The sequence below is a fragment of the Gymnoscopelus braueri genome (genome assembly GCF_963280865.1).
Source record: "Gymnoscopelus braueri genome assembly, chromosome: 11".
Lineage (NCBI taxonomy): Eukaryota > Metazoa > Chordata > Actinopteri > Myctophiformes > Myctophidae > Gymnoscopelus > Gymnoscopelus braueri.
Window position 1 is genome coordinate 11,369,837 of NC_137613.1, and position 17,995 is coordinate 11,387,831.

Consider the following 17,995-nt stretch of genomic DNA (forward strand, 5'->3'; position numbering starts at 1 on the left):
ATTTAGTGACTGGGCGCTTGACATGCAAATCATTGCTGTCGGGCTGAAACCTCCAAACTACATATTCTAACTTTTGAGTTTATTCCGTAAATTAACGCACACCTTGATCATACTACAGCGTCACACAAAAGTAGCAGATCCACAAGCTTGAAACGCGTCGCGCCTTTTTGTTCAAACCAAAACATAAACATATCAACGATTGTGTAATATCCTTTGTGACAGGAATACGATGCATTATCGTTGCTGTCAGGGCAGAAACCTCTTATCTCCATATTTTAACTAATAACCGTTTGTGCTTGAATTAACGCCCCTACTTGATCTACAGCGTCACACAAAAACATCAAAAGCAGCAGATCTACACGCTCGATTTGAGCTGGTAGAGCTGCTACTTTTGATGCGTTCCAATTTGAATCCTGAAAAGTAACAGTTTTGGACATATGAGGTTTCCACCCGACAGAGACGAAATCTGATGCTGAGGAAATGAGGTGTAATATGGTGCTTTCAAAAGTGTTATTATAATATATAATAATATATATATATATATATATATATATATATATATATATATATGTTATCTCTGCATGGAGGCCTCACAAGTTCAGCACGGCGTCTGCTCAGTGAAAGTGTGTCATGCAGCCAGACACAAGCCACCACTCCACAGCTCATACATACAGTACATACCAGTATTGGGGGAATTACATAAACCTAACTGACAACAGTGTGGAACGTGTACTGTAGCCCCCCTTGTGTGAGCGTAGAAGACGCTAAAGAGCAGTGTGCGTGTGTGTGTTTCCTTGTATTAGTATACTTGTGTGAGGGCCAAATGTCCCCACAAGAATGCAAGAAATACACATTGTGAGGACAATATCCGTGGTCCTCACAAGAGAAATGGTTGTTTTATGGTAAAAATATGTACAGTATGTGATTACCTTGCTTATTGTAAGTCGCTCTGGATAAGAGCATCTGCTAAAAAATACCTACATTGTACTTTTCTAATCGGTTAGGGTTAAGATTAGATATTTATAGAGGTTAGTTTTAGGGGGCTGGGGCTTAGAGAGTTATGCCTGATTTATACTTATTTGCTTAAGCTTGTAGATCTGCAATTGTTTTGGCTACCGTCCAGCTATTTTCGATGCCGTCCTAAAATGTTAATGTGTGCGTGTGTGTGTGTGTGTGTGTGTGTGTGTGTGTGTGTGTGTGTGTGTGCGTGTGTGTCCATGCACCACTCAGGTTCTGTGTAACCCAAGTTAGAGAGGCAGCTTGTCCCGTCTCTAAATGATCTGCCTTATCAACTTTAATTACATAAAAAGTTACAAGATGGAGATAAGAGGTTTCTGTCCGACGGCAATGATGTGTTTAAAAACTGTGTAGGTACATCTTTGGTCCACTGGCAGTGTGTACAGGTATAAGACTTAATTGATCCAGCGGTTTTCTGAGATTATCTCCACCCACACACAAACACACACACACACACACACACACACACACTTTTACATATGGCCAGCCACGCTGTGAAAAAAAACTGGTTATGTTGAGGGCAAATAAAGACAGACCAAAAAAAATCATTACTTAAAGTGTTTACTTTGAAATAACAACGGGGAAACATTTATTTTGATATCAAATGTAAAAATAAAACAATATGGTCTTTGAGTCCTTTATTTCGCTGATGGCGGTTTAAGGCCAAAGGACAAGACAAGTATGTTGACAGCAATGTAAACCACCCTCACACAGAGTGGAAGTCCAGCATAATATTATGTGTGAAGCCATGTTCTTAGCATGACTTCAATAATTGATATGTTAATTATGGGATTTGTAAACTGTTGTAAACAGAGAGCCTCCTCTGCATTTTAAAATCGGTGGTTCTCAAACGTTTTTCATGTCAGGGACTGTATTTGTCCACTCGGTGCCGCGCTATGAGCTTGTATATCTGCTATTTTTTAATAGCCAAAGAAATCTAAAATGACACAGATGCGTCCCCGGTCTTAAAGGGTTAAAGTGGTCAAACAGATTTTTTTTTGGGCTATATTAACATATTGCTGGGGACCCCCAGGAACGCCCTCCTCAAGGACCCCCTGGGGGTCTCCGTCCCAGTACCCCCACTTTGAGAACCACTGTTTTAAACGCTGTTGCAATGCCCAATTTTGCGTCCCGAACGGCAGCCGAAACAAAACCCTTTTTTTTTTTTAAGGCGGTTTCAGGTTCTCTGGCAGCGAGTCACGCGGGATCCTGTATCCCTGGAACATCACCGCCTTTTATGACAAAACCCTTCCCCCACCCACCACCCCCAACCCCCACTTCTATGACCTGTCAGAGAGATATGATCCCCAACCGGCGAACATCATTTTTTTTTTACTGCATCCCCGTGTACCATATCAAATTAGCATACAATATAATGCCATAAAAGGTGCTTTATTATGTAGGACATGCCTGGAATCAAGAGATGGCCACGGGGGGACGATAAATAAGGCTCTTTAATAAAGAGGCGGATGGAATATTTATACCGCGCTGGTGGGGCTGCAGGAATGTGTCTTTTTATTATAAAGAATGCAAATGCATGGAAATGGTGGGAGAGAGAGAGAGAGAAAGCCGTTTGCTTCCCCAGTGTCCGACTCATACAGTATGTTGTCGCTGTCAGGCAGAAACCTCTTACCTCCATATTTTTTTTTACTTTGTGTTTTTTCGTAAATTAGCGCCCTACTTGATCATACTACAGCGTCACACAAAAGCATCAAAAGTAGCAGATCTACAAGCTCGAAACGCGGCGCGAAGCGACACGTTTTGAGCTTGCGGATCTGCTACTTTTGAAGCTTTTTTAATTTTAATCCCGAAAAGTAACAGTTTTGGACATATGAGGTTTCCACCCGACAGAGACGATATGTATACATATTTTTTTACGGAAACATCCCGAGCTTCCAGTCCCAGGCCAATTTCAAACTGCTTTTGCCCCACGGCTGATTAGCCACCAAATAAAGAAAAGAAACACAAAAGAAAATTGTAATAAATAAGGAAACTCGTCCGGAGAGTACGAGAGTTCCCACCGATCCCTGCACACCCAGACAGCCAAGCCCCAAAACAAAAAGAATATATACGCATCCATCCCGTTGCAGGTCCATCTAAACCCCCCCCCACCGGTCCTTAACACATTCCATGCCAGAGTTTAATCTCATAATGTACTCACCAGTGCCAGCGTTTTATTGTTGTTTTTTTGTTTTTTTCATGTCGCCACAGACCTCGCTAAATAAGTTAAAAGTGCGCGTTCATTTGGTTCTAAACACACAGCGGATCTGTGAGAAACGGCCAGCGAAAATAGTTTCCAAATCCGTGCCGCCATCTTGAAGATACAGCAGATCAACGCTAAACAGTGATCAGCGAGGAGAAAAACAACAGGATCCCAGACAGGAAGCGGATACGATCAAAAAAAACGGAACCCGAATAATTCTGTTTCCGACCGGAAACCGGAAACGGAAATGGATCAAAAAAAATCGGAAAGTGCACCTGGGGCAATTTCAATGGGAATCGGCGGTTCGCGTAGATCTACGCGACTGGCACGCTGCGGCTTTAAATAGGTTCGCGTAGATCTACGCGACTGGCATTCAATGTGTTAATAAAAGTGATTGTATAATCCTGCTACTATTGCAGTTTTACTGCATTAAAATGGTCTCGTGTTTTTTGGACCAATCGTGCGCTGCTCATAAAGTCTGCACAAAGTGTATGTTATATAGGCCTTATCCATGGGAATAAATGCTTCATAAAGCCTGAGGCCGAGTTTTGTTTCCTCTCCAAGCGATAGAGATATGCTCAACCACTTGTCAAATATAGTTGGAAGGTGTGACAAAAAAGTTGCTGAAAGCACCTGAGAGCCGACACAGACAGGCGGCTTCTATGGTGCTAAAAATAAGACTATGGCTTGATGTCTTTTTCAACAACAAGCCCCGCTATTTGCTATCCGACGGTCGAAAGCTTTCGACCGAGCTTGCTTTCGACGCTTCCCTAAAACTTGCAAATCGACGCGACCAAGCTCACCATGCATTGCGAAGTGTTTTACTTGGATGTTTTTTTAGATCTACTACTTTCTTTATTTTACAAAAATTACAAAAATAAATGTAAACATGTTTTTTTATGTTAATATTATCATTCATAAAAGAGAGAGAGAGAGGCAAAGAAAGAGATGTCACTATGTTGAAAACCAACTCACACCTCTCTCTCACTTAAGTCAATGACACAGCCCTTGGGGGTAGTGGTGGGGGTTGATGACAAAGTATTGGGAGGTGGGAGGGGAGCAGGGCATCAATCAGGCTGCCATCTGGTGTCCTAGCACCGTGGGCGTGTCAACAGCTGTCCTGCACCCCCCCCTCCCCCCCCCCCTTTCCAGGTCCCAATACGGCTGTAGTCTGGGGGACAGATGAGACACAGGTAACCGCGGCGCAGTGCTTATGCGAGTTAGTTATTTTCCTACGAAGAGCAGGACAAAGTCGTGTCCTCTCCGGTACGAGCTCGACGGGCGCGTTGCAGCAATCTCGCCATGACACTTATAAGCCCTGTGTGCTTTGTAATGCGACGAATAGCAAAAAAATGCGTTCTGAGACTATTTTTGACCATTTCTGGGAGGGGAATGGCCAAAAATAGGCACGACAGGTTTAAAGTGGTTATGTGAAAAATATACAGGTATGTAATCACACATACACTGCTTTTTTTTGTCTTCTTATCTTGACTGCTGGTGTGGATTCAAGATCTATCCATCTTATATGCATTAGTCTAAGTACATATTTATGTCTATGTGCTTGCGGCAGGTAAGGCACTTTGAACAGCACCAAGATGGCTGCGTTTATAGCATGATGAGGTTGAAAAGGTTAGAACATAGTGTGTTACAGTTTTGTAAATAGCCAGTTACTGTAAGTGAGTTATGAATAGGTTTCCTCGTCAGATTTTCAATGCTCCACCCCCCTCCAACACTTTTCGACTTATCAGAAAATAATAAGGTCTGTGGTTAGCATTCAAAGAATTCCTCGTATCGTTCAAAGACATATTACCCCCCTAATATCTCAAGCATGAACTTTGATGCCCTTATAGGTTTTACTCGTTAATTGCATGTGCCTCAAAAATGTTATGTAATAATAATAAGTATGTTGATTTGTGGAGATTGATGATAATAATAACTATTTATAAAGCATTTATCAAAACAAGACTAAACTGAGGGAATAAATCAGCAACAGAATAATATATTAACAAAATACCAAAATTACTGTGTTGAACAAGAAGTGTGAATGTTATATTGCTACAGAAATAACTTCCTTGTTTGCTCGCAAAAGACATACAGTACATTCCTGTAACACACTACTGTGTTTGCATTCTTTGCAACTTACGATGCATTCTTTCCCCGCTCCTGCTGTATTTGCCCAGAGCAAGAATCAAATCCACTGAAAAGACATGCGAGTAGCCAGCAATTCAAAGTCAGGATATCTATATCAACAAAAGACTATTGACGTCCCATGCAAAGCCAATCCATAAAATATGGGCGGCGATGTAGCCTTTGCGATGCCGCTGTGCTTTATCCGAAGGGCACTGCACGATCTGCTCATAAAAAAATCTTCATTTTAGCCGAGAGTGCATGGAAATGAGTTCTGAACACCAAGAGAAGCGGGTGGAAATACATTTAAGACTGGGGCGTGATCGGTACTTCTAAGTTGGAAGGGTTTACCGTGCATTTGCCAAACGGCTAATGTTTTGAGGCTTAGGCTAAGCCCCGGATATGAGCAGGTACTCGAACACACCACGGTTTCACAATGTGGGGTCCGGGGACCCCTAGGTGGTTCCAGACCAGGGGGTCCCCAGCAAAACGACTGATAGTTTAGGAAACCAAATTAACCCTTACGGGGTCTGTAACTCTGAGAGCGAACAAATGGGACCAAATGGACCCGTAAGGGTTCATTTGGTTCCATTTGTACGCTCTCAAGAGTTAAAATGACAGTGACGATTTTACCACACGGTGTAGATTGCGGTCCCATAGAGAATAGGCCTCAATGGAATCAAATGGGTGGTCCGTGGGCCTTAAAGCATGTCAACCTAGGGGGTCCTTCAAATCAAAAAGGTTGACAATCACAGGCCTACACTATGACCGTGAAACAGACGAGCTGGAAACGGTGTCGTCACACCACAATATAGTGTATACCCCAAGGAGAGTTTGTTCCACTTTTCAGCAGACACAAACACAGCAGAATGTAGGAGAGGGAGAAACAAGAAGAAGAGAAGGAGTGCTGGCTCCCTCTAGCGGCTAAGACTGGAACTGTACACAGTGCCCTGGTGTGATGCAGTGACAGAGAAAGACGCTCCATAGTGCCAGTGTGTGTGTGTGTGTGTGTGTGTGTGTGTGTGTGTGTGTGTGTGTGTGTGTGTGTGTGTGTGTGTGTGTGTGTGTGTGTGTGTGTGTGTGTGTGTGTGTACTGTGTACTGTACTTGTATTAGTATACGTATGAGGGCCAAATGTCTCCACAAGTATTAATAGTAGAATTTGAGAAACAGTAATTGTGAGGACCATTTTTCTAGTCCTCACAAGATAATTTATGATTTTTTAGCCCGTAACGGGAAAAAAAACATAGATAAAACTACCAGCATGTACGATTACACAACAGAAACGTTGAATAATAAAATATACTGTATACTGCATATATCATACGAAATAATCCAGTTGGCTCCAGTCTCCCAGAGGGATCCATTCCAATGAAAGAAAAAAAGAAAAAGATTAATCCCAGAACATCCTTCATGAACTTGGACTTTTCTCAATGAACTCCAGCAGGCACGGGAAAAAAAGTGCAACGTTAATGCCAAGAAAACAAGCGCACACATGCCTTCTTCCTTTTGTTGATCTATCCAGCACGAGGGCATGTGTGTTTTTACCCATTCGCTCCGGGAACGCATCTCTGTCATTTTAGATTTATTTGGCTATTAAAAAATACTGTAGCAGATATACAAGCTCATAGCACGGCACCGAGTGCTGCACTATGAGCTTGTATACAGTAACTGCTATTTTTTGTAAAAATCGTGAACATTTGTGCAAGTCTTTGATTCGATTTTTCAAAGCGAAAATTTGGGAAAATATGTTGTTCCAGGGACCCCCAGAAGCAAAGACTTGAGTTACAAATGTTCGCTTTAAAAATATATATATATATTCAAAGATTTGCACAAATTTTCACGATTTTTCTAAAATAGCAGATCTACAAACTAGTGGCACTCTGTGCCGCGCTATGAGCTTGTAGATCTGCAAATAACATATCTAAAATAACAGAGATGCGTTCCCGGTCTTAATGGGTTAGAAGGAACAATTACCGTATCGTCTCGGTCGGGTGGAAACCTCATATGTCCAAAAAACTGTTGCTTTTCAGGATTCAAATTCAAAAGCATCAAAAGTAGCAGATCTACAAGCTCAAAACGCGCAGCGGTTTCGAGCTTGTAGATCTGCTACTTTTGGTGCTTTTGTGTGACGCGGTAGTATCCTATGATCAAGTAGCCGGCGTTAATTGGAGATGAGAGGTTTCTGCCCCGACAGCGACGTTATTTCAGTTCAACTTAACAGCATCCGCAGATATATCAGCATTTCTGGATGAGACTATACAGCAACTGGTTCGAGGTCAGGTCCGGGGACCACCCAGGGACCGCCAGATGTAGCCCTTACTGGTCTGTCAACTCTGTGGTTGTGTAGTACAAATGGATTTGTACACTCCCGGAGTTAAGTCAACAATGAGGATTTTACAGTGTAGATTATGGAGTCCCAGAGGGGAAAAAAAAAAAAAAAAGAAACTATCAAATGAGGGTCCGAGGACTACTGCATGTCGTAGTTTTTTCGTCTGTCGTACGCGGGCGTTTCTGAGCTTGTAGATCCACTGTGTTCGGCCCACAACAACACCCGGCATAGGACTTATAAGGCTTAATACAGACTCCTTCCGACGTCGGATTAAAAAAATCTCCCGGGTTCGGAGAGGCTTCCCCGAAACTAGAGTTGTGAGAGTCATGGACGTCTGGAGAGAGACGTTCTGAGAGAAAAAAGCTCTGGGACCGCCCCTTCCCGAAAGCTCAGAATGACGTCAATTTGTAGTTCACATCACCTCCCTTTACCGGAGAAAAGTTCGGAGGATCGGAAGGGAGTATATGGACCACACTTAAACCCCGGCATTCATATTGTGGGAAAAGCTTTCGCTGAAAGTAGCAGATCGACAAGCTCACAACGCGACGTGTTGCGTCGCGAGCTTGTCGATCGGCTATTTTCAACGAAAGCTTTTCCCACAATAACAACACTGGGTAAAGAGCCCTGAGGGACTCCGGGTTCAAGTGGTTAAAGGGATAGTTCAACCAAAACATTTCTTATTTTCTATCAATTACGAAGCCTTGAATTCATGGAATTTCTTTTTGTTTTTGTCGCATTCCTAAGACAATAATTCGATGTCCGACGGAAAGTTGCTAATGTCTCCGGTAGGAGACACAAAGTTGACACTGTGTGTCTCCTACCGGAACCGCTGCCGGTCATCAAATTATTGGCTTAGGAATGCTACAAAAACAAAAATATATCCATGAATTCAAGTCTCCATGGGGTGACTAATAATCGATAGGGAAAAAAAAGTCATTTTGGGGGTGAACTATCCCTTTAAGCATAAATTGGGGCTTGCCTCCTCTCCCCAGTCTGCTAGCTCCTCCTCTCTGCCTTCTCCTCTTCTCCCAGTCTGCTTACGCTCCTCCTCTTCTCCCAGTCTGCTTACGCTCCTCCTCTTCTACCCAGTCCGCTTACGCTCCTCTCTCCTCAAAGAACCACTGCTGGGTCATGGAGTCCAGCAGGCAGGGCCTGAGGGCCGGGGCCGGCGTGCCGTTATCCGTCTGATCCACCGCCTGCACACACTTACCGCTCATCACGTGGTACAAGCTGCCGTCCTGGAACGAGAGGTGTGTGTGTGTGTGTGTGTGTGAGCACGATTATTTGATACGCTAACAAGAAGTAACACCTTACATATACTATAGCCCAAGGTTGTATTACAGTACTTTCCATAAAAAAGAAATAAGCATGGCCAATAATTTGATGACCGGCAGCGGCTCCAGTAGGTGGAGAAAAAAAAAAGAGTCTCCTTTGTATCTCCTACCAGAACCCCTGCCTATTGGTCCACTGGTCATGAAGTGACATGAAGTTTTTTGCAAATCTTTGAATATATACACTTTTTAAAGCAAATTTTTTTAAATCTTTGCTTCTAGGGGGTCCCTGGAACAAAATATTTTGAGAGGAGGGTCTGTGGCCAAATACATATAATTTTGGGGGCCCTTGACATGAACATGTTTGAGAACCACTGATATTAGAGCAACATACGTTTAAAAAAAAAAAACTGTTAGGATTTAGAAGACATTTGTAGAATCCCCCAGAAGCAAAGATCTGAGTTACAAATGTTGGCTTCAAAACATAATATATTCAAAGATTTGCACAAATGTTCATGATTTAAAAAAATAAGGGCGGCTATGAGCTTGTAGATCTGCTATTTTTTAATAGCCAAAGTTTAAGATAATGGTTAAAGTGGTTAAAATCTATGACAGATGCTTTTTCCCGGTCTTAATGGGTTAAGCCAATTTTAATATAGGACACACATATTTAGTATTTATATGTAGATCATAATTATACAGTGCTTTACAATGTGCTTTACATTCACTCATTCATTCATTCATTCATTCATACATGTCAATGGTGGATTCAACTATGCAGTGGTGGAAAGTAACTAAGTACATTTACTTAAGTACTGTACTTAACACATTGGGTGCCAGAGGTTTATTAAAATATTATACTTTGAGTGCCAGGACTTTTTAAACATTTTGAACCTTTTTCAAGTAGTCACAAAATATTTTCAGTGATCACCGTCCTCACGGTGATCCCCTCATTACACACATACAGGTCTCGTACAATCGGGGGGAAAAAAATTAAAACATTCGGAAATCCATTCCATAGTTGCAGCCAGTTGAAAATAGTTAAATTAACATTGTAAAAAAAAAAAGTGCACAGGAGCCGAGATACAGGTTTTTGAAGTCATAAGTTAACCAGCAGGTGGATTGGAGTCTAAATCTTGTAGGAGTGATATTTCCTGTTGCTGTGAAAAAAAAAAAAAAAGTAATTTATTTTTTTTTTTTTTCAAAAACCGTATATATACGGTTTTGGCACTCAACGTTAGTATGCGCAAAACCGTATATATACGGTTTTGGCACCCAATGTGTTAAGTACAATTTTGAGGTATTTGTACTTTACTTGAGTATTTCCAATTTCCTATACTTACTTCTACTCCACTACATCTCAGAGGCAAATATTGTACTTTTACTCCACTACAATGATTTGAAAACTTGAGTTACTAGTTACTTTGCAGATATACATTATTACATAATAAAACATTCATTAACCACTTCAGCCCTATTTTATACATAGGCTATTTGAAAATAGCCGATCTACAAGCTCACAACGCGTCGCTTTGCGACGCGTTGTGAGCTTGTAGATCTGCTATTTTCAAACATTTTAGTACTTTTACTTTTGGTACTTTAAGTACATTTTGATGCCAATACTTTTGTACTTTTACTCAAGTAATTTTTTGATTCTGGACTTTTACTTGTAACAGAGTATTTTTATTTTGCAGTATTGGTACTTTTACTTAAGTAAAGAATTTGAGTACTTTTTCCACCACTGCAACTATGCAAGGCACCCAACTGCTCCTCAGGGGCAGGTTCGTGTCTTGCTCAAGGACACTTCGACACCCGGCTTCAAGGGGAAGCAGGGAATCAAACCGGGAACCTTCCTAAACTCCCGCTCTACCTCCTGAGCCCACTGCCGCCCCCTGAGTTGTACTGTATATAAACTCAGCTGGCTCTTGCCAATGGGTCATTCATCAAACTGAATACTCCAAAAGGTCACGTGTGATCTGATCTCCACTGCCCTTCACGTATAAAAGAGTCATTATGGGTCTGTGAAATGTTAACCCATTAAGACCTGGAACGCATCTGTGTCATTTTAAGATTTGTTTGGCTATCCAAACATAGCAGATCTACAAGCTCAAGCTATTCCCAGCAATTCTGGGGGGTCCTTCCTTGACAGCACCACTGATATAGCAACATACTGTTAGGATTTAGAACACATTTTTTTGATATTTATTTGGCCGCGGACCCCCATCTCAAAATGTTTTGTTCCAGGGACCCCCCCCCCCCAAAAAAAACAAAGATTTGAGTTACAAATATTTGCTTTAAAAAACTATATTCACCTGTTTCCTAGGCTGTGTGTTTTCCACTTCCTGTCGATTTGATCCAATGAAACTGGTCAGATGACCAATGATATCCAATGGAATCGACAGGAAGTGGAAAACACACGCCTAGGAAACAGGTGAATATATTCAAAGATTTGAGTTACAATTATTTGCTTTAAAAATATATATATTCAAAGATTTGCACAAATATTCCAGATCTTTCAACAAAAAAAAATAGCAGATATACAATGAGCAGATATATATACTATGAGCTTGTAGATCAGCTATTTTTGAATAGCCAAAGACATCTAAAATGACACAGATGCGTTCCCGGATTGAATGGGTTAAGATGAATAGCATCACAGCTGCCTCTGGCCTTTTGATCACCACCGTGTGGATCTAATGGTTCTAAGAAGAGAAATACTCTCAAGAAGTGACCTTTCATCAAACACAAACTAATCGAAAGCACGAGACCGAACCTCACGTTTCCAGTATGTTTTTTTTTCCAATAGGCAAAATAAATTCACGCCATAGTCATGCTGTGTTGGGTTGGATTCATTTTAACCCATTGAGACCTGGGACGCATCTGTGTCACTTTTTTGATTTGAGCTAACAAGCATTATTTTACACTTTCCTATTCAAAAATAGCAGATCTACAAGCTCGTAAGAGTGCCGCGCTACGAGCTTGTAGATCAGCTATTTTTGAAAAATCGAGAAAATGTGTGCAGATTAAGATTTTTTTTAACTCAATTCTTTGCTTCTGGGGGGTCCCTGGAACAAAATATTTTGAGATGGGGGTCGGCGGCCAAATACATATCATTTTGGGGGTCCTTGACATGAAAAGGTTTGAGAATCACTGATTTTTCAGAAAACTGTTAGGATTTAGAAGACATTAATAAGAATCGGCCTCAGGTCTTAAGGGGGTATTCTCTCTTAAACCCTCAATTCTGAGGAAACTTGTACTTGAATAGGGATGCTAGGGTTCAAGTGTTTAATGTAAAAAAAAAAAAGTTCCTATCACGCAAAGATTTGGCGGCCTCCCCCCCCCCCCCGTAGTATCTCTGAGGAGACCCCTGGATTATGTCTTGCGAAAAATGTGAAAACAGCCGATCTATATTTGCTATTTTTTAATAGCCAAAGTATAGCATGACACAGATGCTTTCCCGAATTAAAAAACACTTTCAACCTGTCAATATAGGCAAATCCTTTTTTTTTAACCCATTAAGACCTGGAACTGTGTCATTTTTAGATTTGAGCTAAAAAGCATTATTTTACACTTTTGGCTATTCAAAAATAGCAGATATACAAGCTCATAGCGCGGCACCGAGTGCCGCACTACGAGCTTGTAGATCTGCTATTTTTGAAAAATCGTGAAAATGTGTGCAAATCTTTGAATATATATATTTTTAAAACGAACATTTTTAACTCAAAACTTTGCTTCTGGGGGGTCCCTGGAACAACATATTTTGATGGGGGTCCGCGGCCAAATACATATAATTGTGGGGGTCCTTGACATGAAAAAGATTGAGCACCACTGATATAGAAACATACGTTTTTCAGAATACTGTTGGGATTTAGGAGACATGTAGAATCGGCTTCAGGTCTCAATGGGTTAATAGCCAAAGTATAGCATGACACAGATGCTTTCCCGAATTAAAAAACACTTTCAACCTGTCAATATAGGCAAATCTTATTTTTTTTTTAAACTAGCAGATCACATTGCAGCGCATTGTGAGCTTGCAGATCAGCTATTTCATCAGCCGAGTATAGAAACAGGGGCATCCTGCTACCATTTGCCCGCATAGTTAGATAGCATGTGTGCTCATCATCAACTCGAGTTTGTTTGTTCCCAGTTGTTTTTTGTTTAGTTTGAGAGATGAGGTTTGGCAGGCGAACCCGTTTACCGTGAGACCTGAGCGCCTGCTCGGAGTGTCAGGTGTGCAGTAAATAACGCCAGCGGGGGAAGTTGTTGGGAGGTAATTGGAGGAGAGGAAACCTGGTATTTTTTGGGCGTCCCAGGGGGGTCCGGACCTCGCTGCCTCCTACCGGCTTCTCGTGTTAGAAAAAGACATCGCTCAACGGCATGTTGAAAGGCAAGTGGATCTGCCTTTCAATCAGCACGCCGATTCATTCTCCTCGTTCCGTTTGTCCACCAGCAGGGATTGGTATTTAACCCATTTAGACCGGGAGAGCATCTTTGTGTCATTTTTTGATTTCTTTGGCTATATAAAAAAAATGAGCTTGTAGATCTGCTATTTTTTTTTTTATCGTGAAAATTTGTGCAAATCTTTGAATATATATATATTTTTAAAGCGAACATTTTTAACTCCAATATTTGCTTCTGGGGGTCCCTTGAACAAAATACTTTGAGATGGGGGTCCGTGGCCAAATACATATAATTTTGACATGAAAAAGTGGGAGCTCCACTGATATAGCAGCATATATTCAAAGATTTGCACCAATTTGAAGTAAAATGAAGTATTCAATCAGGCTCGCCATGTCCCTCTCTGACTACATCCGTCTACAGACGTCTGTCTGTGTCTTTCTTTGGACACGACAACTCCTTACGGCATATATAGCCTACTAAGTTGCAAGCTGAAAATAGCCGATCTACAAGCTCACAGGACGTCGCACTGCAACGCGTTGTGAACTTGTAGGTGAGCTATTTTCAGTCTTAGGCACGCACGCACGCACGCACGCACGCACGCACACACACACACACACACACACACACACACACACACACACACACACACACACACACACACACACACACACACACACACACACACACACACACACACACACACACACACACACACACACAGTGTGTCTTACCTTCCGGAGGATGAACTTGTGGTCCTGTGGGAGGGGCTGCCCCGGTCGCCTGCACAGCGCCACAGTCAGGTAGGTGGAGATGTTGTCTCCCAGAATGCACCCTGCCGGCTCCCGCGTGTTGTAGCGGATCTCTCCGTCCGAGGAGTACTCAAAGAACTGCAGGAGGAAACCCAGCGGTCAGGGAAGGTGTAAACTGTACCATACATAGACCAGGGGTCTGCAACCTTTTTTTGACATGAAGTGCCATGTTTTTATTTTCTTGATATTCAGCGTGCCATATCAACATTCAGTTGAATTATGTCACCACATCAAAATTTAATATTTCCTACAGATTCCAATTGTCCATAAATACTATTACTACTTTTTTTCTTCTTCTTCGGACATATTTTCTTTGACATCAGTCATCAGGACATTGTAATGATCATTAGACTCCGGCAGCGGTTCCGGTAGGAGACACAAAGAGTCTCCTTTGTTGTGTCTCCTACTGGAAACCGCTGCCTACCGGTCCACTGGTCATCAAATTATTGGCTTAGGAATGCGACAAAAACTAAAAAAATCTCCATGAATTCAAGTCTCCATGGGGTGACTAATCGAAAGGAAAAAAATACATTTTTTGGGGGGTGAACTAGCCCTTTAATGCAAATGCTTCCTTACGGTAATAAGGTTTTTGTAAAGTCCGGCCGAAACCTTGTTTAGTTGAATGGAGTTCTGCAGCACGCAGGAGGTGAAATAACGAGTGTGAGAGAGAGAGCTGGGATGACATACTGTACATCAAAGAGCGTCTGACCAGACTCGAACCCTGGCCAGTTGCGTGAAGAACTAAAGCCTTATTTATGTGGTGCAGTATGTGCTCTAACCAGGAGAGCTATGTGTGATGGTACCTGGTTCTGGCCCATGCCATGGCAGGCATAAAGGGGAGAGAGTGGTGGGTGTGTGTGTGTGTGTGTGTGTGTGTGTGTGTGTGTGTGTGTGTGTGTGTGTGTGTGTGTGTGTGTGTGTGTGTGTGTGTGTGTGTTGGTGGTACCTGGTTCTGGCCCATGCCATGGCAGCCGTACAGGATGACTCTGTGACCGGATGTCACCACATGCTCGTCTGGAGGGTTGTAGTCGAAGCAGTAGTTCACTTTGCCTCGACTCTTCAGCTGCAAACAAAACAAGTTCACAATCTCTTGAGTCAGGGGTCTTCAAAAGGGGGGTCCTCAGGGTTACTACAGGGGGGGGCATCAAATCTTTGTGAGATAGGAACTTTTTTTTCCATTAACCATTTGAACCCTAGCATCTCTATTCTGAGGAACATTAGCCCGGAAATAGCAGATCTACAAACTCACAACGCCTCACGGTGCGAGGCGTTGTGAGCTTGTAGATCGGCTATTTTCGGCCAAAGAGGTTTGGGGTAGACGGGAATAAGGATCAAACCTAGGACAGTATTGAGGGTTTGAAGTGGTTTAAATGTCTGAAATAAACTAAAAACATTAATTTACACAACACTGATGATAGTCAATGAGTCATGGGGGTGTCCCTGCTTCATCTCTCTCATATAAGGGGTCCTTGGCCTGAAAAACGTTGAAAACCCAGTAGAAAAGTCCAATATGATAGGCCCTCTGAAGTACAATACAGAAGCATGTGCTGTACAAAGGTGCCGTGACAGTGTGTGAGAGCTAATTGTTATACAAACTATTTACTTTCAAAATAGATTTAGCTTTTATTTTGTGTTGGCACTGAGCACTAGCTGTCCTTCACTGTAGTAGTTCTCAAAAGGTGGGGTCCTCCTGGGACCCCCAGGGGTCTGTGAGGGGGTTCCCCAGCAAAATTTGTTAATATAGCACAAACATCTGTTTAACCTCTCTTAACCCTATATATTGTGCATTGGCTATTTGAAAATAGCAGATCTACAAGCTCACAACGCGTCCCGATGCGACACTTTGTGAGCTTGTAGATCTGCTATTTTCAAAACATCTTGGATTAAAAAAATATATATATATATATAATATTTTTGTAACATTCTAACAACACAATTGTTGTATGGGGGTCCCTGGCACAACATATTTTCATATGGGGTCCGCAGCCAAATAATACATACATTTGGAGGTCCTTGACATGAGCCAGTTTGAGAATCACTACTTTACTGTAAGTGGTTTCCAAACTGGGGGTCAGGTCAGGACCCCCAGGGGGACCCCAAATTATTTTGGGGGGTCCCCAGATGACTAGCTTAACTCTTGACTGCCACTGACAAGTACACTCGCCAACTGGCCAGACAGGACTGATGCGTCTTCAGCGCGACGGCTCTCCTCACCATTCCAAACATCCCCGGGCGGTCCTGTGGAATGTGGATGTCTGGGTAGATGTTCTCCAGGTACCAGTGGAAGTCCTTGCAGCCCAGGCGCTCCCTCAGCCTCCTGCGCTCCGTCACGTCGCCGTAGGCCTCCTGGAAAACAAAGACCGGCAAACGGTGTTGATTTTGACAGCAAATTTTGATTTAGTTTTAGTCATAGTCTTTTGAAAAAAAAAATCCATTTAGTTTGTCATATTTTAGTCATCTGAAATTTTCTAGTTTGTCTAGTTTTAGTCGACTAAATATCATAAGATTTTAGTCGACTAAATCTACAGTTGATTTAGTCGACTAAAATGTATTTAGGTGGTGCCTCGATGGCGTTGTAATGGCTGATTTTACACTTGGTTGCATGCTGAAAATAGCCGATCTACAAGCTCACAACGCGACGCGCTGTGAGCTTGTAGATCTGCTATTTTCAGAGCGCAACACCCGATCGCAACAACCAAACATAAAATGACTCATCTTTTAGCTCTACTGGATCTCTTCTCCACTACTAGTCCCTCACTAACATTTTAGTCTAGTTTTTATTTGTTGACGAAATTGTCAATATATTTATTCTCATCATAGCTTAGATTTTATTTTTGTTTTCGTCAGTGAAAAAAGGTAGTGGACGAAACGTTTTCGTCATAGTTTTAGTTGATCAACACTGGCGAAAAATTCAGTTATATCGTGTTTATTACCTAGTGCTATTTCACAGCCGGGGCATGTATGAGGACTGTCACGATGACAACATTTAAGTTGACGATTAATTGTCACACAATTTATTGCGATTTAATTGTGTTTTTAGCACTGAATGTTGGAACATTATGAATACAAATTTAGTTTCCATTTGCCTTTCAGGCTCCGTAATCAAAAAATGCACAGGGCAGATACAGTATAGGTGGCCAGTGACTTTGGCCAGTTTCACTCTCAACGCCTTTGCATCATGCATGTCACACAAACAGAATGCGATGCGTTTTTTTCATATAACAAGTTTGTTCATATAGAGTCCTATCCACAAATCCACCATTTAACTTCCACATTAATCCACATTATCAAAACCATTGGTGTTGTGTGCTGGATTCCAACCAACATCATCTCGGGTCACGCGCTCCATGCAGGAGATGTGGAAGAAAAATGGCCAAAGTCACTGGCCACCTATACTGTATGACAAATATCAAATATCTGTAATGTACAAAGACATTACTGACATATCTAATGTTACGCTTTCAAATACATGTAAAAAAACAAACAGAATTAACTGATCTACAAGCTTGTAGATTTGATATTTCTGCTTTTTTATATTTGAAAATAGTTTGAACATTTTTCAACATGGAAAACGATTATGACGATTATAACAAAATAATTGCAATTATCTTAAATAATTGCGATTAGACGAGTACATAATAATTGTGACAGGCCTAGCCGGGCACACAGTACTATTAAACCTGATTAATACTTTTGTCATACAATCTCGTCCCGCACAGAAAATAGCCCGATCTGCATGCTCACAACAACACGTCACAAGGTGCCGCGTTCTGCGCTTGTAGATCAGCTATTTGAGACACATTTTGGACCTCTGCTGTTGAACCGTTTCATTTTTG

The 17,995-nt window shown here is 41.8% G+C and overlaps 1 protein-coding gene across 3 annotated transcripts in view; it reads right to left on the reverse strand.

Moving 5' to 3' along the window:
* Positions 1-413: 413 nt before the first annotated feature.
* Positions 414-17,995, reverse strand: part of galnt12 (UDP-N-acetyl-alpha-D-galactosamine:polypeptide N-acetylgalactosaminyltransferase 12) — a 49,481-nt gene continuing 31,899 nt past the window's right edge. The window contains exons 8-12 of one of the 3 annotated variants that reach the window (XR_013934103.1): positions 16,374-16,505; positions 15,106-15,222; positions 14,082-14,237; positions 2,884-8,916; positions 414-466 (exon numbers count right to left, since the gene is read on the reverse strand). Coding sequence is in view for 2 of the 3 variants with exons in the window: in XM_080443332.1 (XP_080299458.1) it covers positions 8,773-8,916; positions 14,082-14,237; positions 15,106-15,222; positions 16,374-16,505 (549 nt within the window). In the remaining variant the exon portion in view is untranslated. Of the gene's footprint in view, positions 467-2,296; positions 8,917-14,081; positions 14,238-15,105; positions 15,223-16,373; positions 16,506-17,995 lie in introns of those variants that run through there. The other 2 variants (XM_080443332.1, XM_080443331.1) reach the window with 2 other exon arrangements.